Raw genomic sequence first — 6,144 nt, forward strand, 5'->3', positions numbered from 1 at the left:
AGCCCGGGCAACAGAGCCAGACTCTGTCTCAAAAAAAAAAAAAAAAAAATCTAAGAAGCTGGACCCTCCTTACCACATAGACAAAAAAATTAAGACTTTTATTCCATTCTAAACTTTTTGAATGAAAGCCAAATGTTTAGAAATCTTTTAGCGAGATTTAGAGAACATTTTCTAAGAAAATAAATAAACCTTGAATTTATGTCTCAATTTCCTATTTAAGAACTAAAAATACTGTGTAGCAAGCCACATGGTTTTGTTTGCTAGTTTTGTTTTGGTTTTGCCTAACAGACAAAAGGTTTTGGAGTTTTTTTCCTCACATTGCCAAACCCTGTGGTTCTGTGATACAGAAAAAACAGTGACACTGAAAGCAGAGGACAAATCAGGGCCTCGGGACACCGGTGACCCAACAGGAGAGCGAGTGTAAGCAGAGTGGCAGCGAGTACCTTACTGTCCAGCTTCTTCATGGTGACCAGGTCCAGGGACTTCAGCGAGTGCCCGGTGGGGGCGATGAAGTACAGGCAGGCGTGGATCCTGGTGTCATGGTAGTTGAAGAGAGAACGTTTAATCTTCAATTCCTCTTGCAGGTAGGCCTCGAACTGGGCATCGATATACTCCACTATGGGCTTATAGCTGGAACGCAGAAACACATTTTCAGATCGGCATCTTTCTAGGCCCAAGCCTCTCCCGAGGCTCACTGCAGACAGTCCTCCACTGAATGTCACCAACGGTTCCTCTTCCCAGGGGCTAAGCCCAAGTTCCTGACCTCGCCGTCCAGGGCCTTCCAGCACCTGGTCCCTGAGCAACTCTCAGGCTCATCCCTCCTGCTGCTCCCTGGCTCGCTCCTCCTGTCCCAGCAGCCCACGGACAGTGGCCCACGTGTCAAGCCCTCGTCTGCCTGTGTCCTTGCTCCTGCTGGCCCTCCTGTCGACTGTCCTCTCCCCACTGCTCTCCTGGCTAACGTCCATCCTACAAAACGCTGTCAACGTGGGATCGTGCTGCCACTTCCCAGGGCACCGTGGGAGACACTGCTAAGAGACGGTGGCATTCCTCCCTGCTGGGCCGAAACCGAGCCTCAAAATCCGCTCAGCAGAGTGATCTCGACAGCCTCTCCCAGCAGAGTGGAGCACAATCAAACTGGTTTGTGGTTTCAGGCTCCGGCATCACCACCTGCTGGGGCTCCTCCCTGGGCTTTCGCCCCGTCCTCCAGACAGGAGGGGCTCTCTGTGCTCCCGTGAGCCCCGGGCACACGCCGTAACTGCACCCAGCAACTGAGGCGCCTGGACTACTACGACTTTCAAGACACCTTCCAACTTGAAAATTTTATGATTTTAAGATAAACTCTATAACCCTCTCTTCTCCTCGCCAAATCATTCAAACCCTTTTTGGATAATTATGTGTGAGTCTATAAACACAATCACTAATAACATATGGGGAATATATACTCCAAAACCACATGTTCTCCAGGGAGCAAGGGGTGTAGTAGGTCACCGTGGGAAACCATGAACTCCTTCTGGTCCCCAAAGGGAAGACTCAGGAGCAGCTCGTTTCAGCAGCAAAGAGACTGGTCTATCAGGAATACAAACAGCTGATTCTTCCCAAACTTACTCTCTTTCTGAGGAATGACTTAAGTTTTAAGAAAAAAACTTTTCAACATCCAAATCCCAGACTCATAAATTAAACTGAAATCCTTGAAAGGGAACCACAAATCTTTTTTAAGAAGGATGACAGCAGACATCCTAAGAGAAAAAATGAACAAAAACCCCCCAAAATAAATGACCAAAAAACCCCCCAAATTTATGACCAAAAATGAGAGCAATTACAAAAAGCTTTTTGATGACATTTTTCTTTGGTGATTTTACCACAACCCATTGGTTCAATCTGAGTGAGCAAAATCTTGAGAGGTTTAAAACAAAAAAGTAGAATATACCTCAATAATGAAGTTCCAAATCATGACAGGCAAAATTCCAAGGAAAAGCATGAGCGAGTGGTAAGATTCTTCTAAATTTTCCAATTTTAAAATATAGACATATGTTACATAAGAACAATTGTTATTATTATTATGAGATAGTTATAGAAGATGGTGGTGACATACACGGATTCAAGCCAGACTGCCTGAGATCATAATACAGCTGTACAACTCACTAGCTGTGTGGCCTTGGGCCAGTCACTAAACCTCTCTGTGCCTCAATTTCCTGATAAGTAAATCAGGAACAAAAACAGTACCTCCAAAAGAGAACTACTATGACAAATAAATAAATAAATGAGCCTAAATATATGTAAAGAACTGGCACATAAAAATAACTATTTCATAATAATATAATAAAAAACAAATACTATAAATATAAGAAAAGCAAGCCTGACTTTTTAAGAATACCAAAAAAAGAAAAAAGAAAAAAAAGAAAGAGAGGAGGAAATTGACACTCACCAACTCCCTGCTGGTAACTGTCCTGCGACAGAGCGTGTGCCCCGCAGGGAGGGGACCGGGCCATGCCAACCGCTCCCCCAGGCCCCTTCGGTCGAGGCTGATCCTCAGCCGAGGCAGGTGCTCTGGGATTCGGGTCCTTCCTAGCGCCCACTTTGCCCCAAGGGGAGGAAAACATCTCACAGCAATTGCTCCTTCCTGCCTCCCCGGTTTCTGATTTTTTTTAGCTCTCAGCGCCTCCTTCTCGATAGTAGCCCAAATATGCTTCTGCTTTCTCTTAGTTCCCCTTCTTGCCTCTGGTTTTGATTCTGGTCCTCCAAGGATTACGGAGGCAGAACGTCTCTCTCTCTGCGGTGGGCACTTCCTGTGCTGGATTCAAGACATCACCTCTCAGGCCTCCTCCCGCCTGTGTTCGGAGTCCTGGCCAATCGTTCAGTCTCCCTTCTTTTCACCCTGTGTGTGTGGTCTCCCTGGAAAGTCGCATTTATTCCTGTGTTCCGCTCACCATCTATCTGATGACCTCACAAATCTCTACCTCCAGCCAGATCTTTCCCTGGAGTTTCAGACTCACCCACCCAGCTGCTTATAAGATTGTTCCAACTACTGTTCTAACTAAACGTGTCCCTAACTCTTTGTCCTGCCCCTAAACCCACACTTCCCCTGCATTCCTTGGTGAACAACACCACCATCCACTCCCTTGGCCACGTCAGAAACCTGGGACTCAACCTGGAGCCCCTGCTCTCTTACCTGGAGAGCAATTTACCAAAACCGCTATTCCCTGTGTCGAAGATTTAATTATGCTGATGAAACACTTTGTTCTTCTTCTTTTTTTTTTTTTTTTGAGAGAACAATTCCAAATCATGTTTTATTTACATGAAAAAGGTCATATTTAACAAAAGATACACTGAGAAAAGAGTTGCTATGGTCCAGGAGACAAGGCGGGGAGCTTCTGAGCCCTGCTGGGGGAGCGGGCCTGGGACAAAGCGGTGACGTGTGGTGGGGAAGGGCTGGCGGTGGGGGCCGCGGAAAGGAGAAGGCCCCAGTTGGAGCGACCCGTCAGCAGGTCGAGGCTGGGACCTGCAGCGACCTTACTGCTAGCTCTCGGGGTGCCAGCCAGTGCTGTTGGAGTGAGAGCCACCCCCTGGTTCCTGGAGGACACCCGCCAAGGGACATAGGACAGGAACAGTTGCTTCCGGATAAGAATCAGGCCAGCCAAGTGGTCTCGTGCTCTCATCACAACCCTTTAAACAAATTCTCGCCCCTGCCTCCAAATCCTCCCCACTTGTGGCTATCTACATCACAGAAAGAGAAGGACGCCAGATCCAGCCCTGCCGTGCGCTGGGTTCCACTCCTACAGAAAGGACACCCGTTCATTTTCTGTTTGGCCATCCAAACTTCTCTGGCTGTGGCTACAACAAGCAGAGGAAAGAGGGCAAATCAAATCTAGTCCTTACAACATTTTTACATAATTTCCTTGTAAGGCATGGGACTATTCCTTGTTACGTACCAGTGATTTTTTTATACACCTCCAACCATTAAAAAAAAACACAATAAAATGACAGGCTGGCCCTAAAACTGATGGCAAAAGGTATTTTATATAATGTTTTCTATCCATCCAAGTTGCCCACTCATCATTCTTGCAAACTGGCCAATGCCATCACTCCGGGACTGACTGCATTTATACGTAACCAAACACTGTATGTTTTTCTCTTATTTTGCTGTTAGCCAGAGACAACTTTCTTTATCTCTCAACTACCTCCCCCAAAAAGTGTGATAAAAACTTAGAATGTACAGGCCAAACAGCCCACCTCCCTAGTACTTTGTAACTCTGATAAAGATTTGGTGAGTTTGAGGGTTCTCTCGATGGATTTCAACTATCCACACTTTTTGAGGCTGATCATCACTGCAGTCGGTGATACGCCATGTGCCGCCCACCTCCCATCTCCCAAATGTGGGGCAAATTAATTATTCTCTTGCCAGCTGGACAAGAAAACTTGGTTTTCCTTCTTCTCCAGACCCCTTTCCTTCTTCACTGAAGAGCACAGGCAGCCAAAACAAGGAAGCCCTTCAACAGCAAAGAGTTAAACGTGCCATTAAACACAACAGGAAACCTCCCCAGGTCTCTCTTCCTGCCCCGTCTAGCCGGCCTAGTCCGAGGCTGGCAAGAATGCAGGCGTGCTGACGTGTGCAAGGCCCACATGAACACCCTGGCACGTTCTTGGAGTCTCGTGTCTACGGCAGAAAAGCTTGCCTGATCCCCAAAGTGAGCAAAAATAATGGTGGGTTTAGAGAAACGGGCATCCCTTCCCGTACGGTTACACACCAATGCAAAAAATGCATATCCCACTTCCAGTTTTTTGATGGAAGCAGAGCCTGTCCGAGTAACTATTTTTAAACAAGTCGTTCGGTTTACAGTCAGCGATGCCATCTGAAGTACAGGGCAGCGCAGAGCTTTAAGTACCACTAAAGGAGGTTATGCAACAGCTGTCAAGAAATTTCAGAGGAAAAAAATATTTGGTATCTAGGTTAGGTTAATATCACACTTCCTCTCTTCTAAGTCTCCTTGGAAACTATTATTTGACCCAAATGAGTCAGATAATTTCTTAAAGAGGGCTCCCGCTGCAAATATGGGCATGTGCGCTGTACCAGTGAGCAGCGCCCAGCGCTGGGGACCGAAAAGCCCCGGCTTGAGGAAAGCGCTGCTCAGCGCCCGCGATGACTCCGAGCAGGAAGAGCAGGGTGAGCAGGGCATCACGCAGCAAGACGCGGACGGTCTGCACGCCGCTGGGAGGGAGCCCAGAGGAGCCTGTCGCAGTCCTCTAGTCAGGGAAAGCACAAGACATCTCCAACCCCAGCGAGAAACCCACACGGGCCCGAGCTACGGGGAGCTGCCCTCGCTCTGGGTGTGTTCTGTGACCCTGCAAGGACCAGAGGGAGGCCCCGGCTCTATCCCCAGCCCCCACGATGCACCTGTCCCCGTTCTTGTCACCAGGGCTTTCTCCTCATTTATTGCACTTGGGATCACAAACAGCCTCCAGGCAGTAACTTGAGGTCGCAAATTAAGAGCAACTGCTCAGCTGCAGAGCTCAGCTTGTCCCTGCCCTGACACAATGCACAGACAGTCCATTTTGACCAGGTGCAAAATAAAATCTTTGTCACTATATCCAACAACTGCTCCTGTGATCGCAGGACGATGTCTACTGAAGAGCATTTAAAGTGCTCTATAGATAAAATAAAGAGCTCAGTGCTCAGCTAAAGAATGAATGAAATATTTCTGTCATTACTATTGTGCTCATATCTACACCAGGAAGAGTTAAAATACCTCCAGGCAATACACATTTTTAGATAAAAATAGTCAAGTTCCTCTTTTAAAAACACATGCATATAATATATACAGTTTTGAGGAAAATGAAAAAAGCAAAATCCTGGTACTACTGAAGTTTCCAAGTCCTAAGCAGACATACCCTAACTTACCGATTTATGTTCACATCTTCACATTAGTTGTGCTACGGGGCTGGATGCTTATGCCTATAACGCTGTCACTGCTCAGAAATGTCTCTGGAAGCCTCATTCTAGAATTATCTTTGGACATGGGGCAGTTTGATTGATGATTGAGTTTTTAGAGACAGAGGCTTGCTCACCCAGGCTGAAGTGCAGTGGTGTGATCATAGCTCACCGTAACCTCAAACTCCAGGGCTCAAGCCATCCTCCTGGCTCAGGCT

General features: G+C 47.0%; 1 protein-coding gene across 3 annotated transcripts in view; it reads right to left on the minus strand.

Annotated features, from left to right (window-relative positions):
• SEPT11 (septin 11) overlaps window positions 1-6,144 on the minus strand; it is a 137,163-nt gene that overhangs the window by 32,841 nt on the left and 98,178 nt on the right. For all 3 annotated transcript variants that reach the window (XM_012650980.1, XM_012650978.1, XM_012650981.1), the window contains exon 4: window positions 444-630. In XM_012650980.1, coding sequence (XP_012506434.1) covers window positions 444-630 — 187 coding nt within the window. The remainder of the gene's footprint in view (window positions 1-443; window positions 631-6,144) is intronic.

This window comes from Propithecus coquereli, unplaced genomic scaffold (genome assembly GCF_000956105.1).
Source record: "Propithecus coquereli isolate 6110/MARCELLA unplaced genomic scaffold, Pcoq_1.0 Scaffold343, whole genome shotgun sequence".
Classification (NCBI taxonomy): domain Eukaryota; kingdom Metazoa; phylum Chordata; class Mammalia; order Primates; family Indriidae; genus Propithecus; species Propithecus coquereli.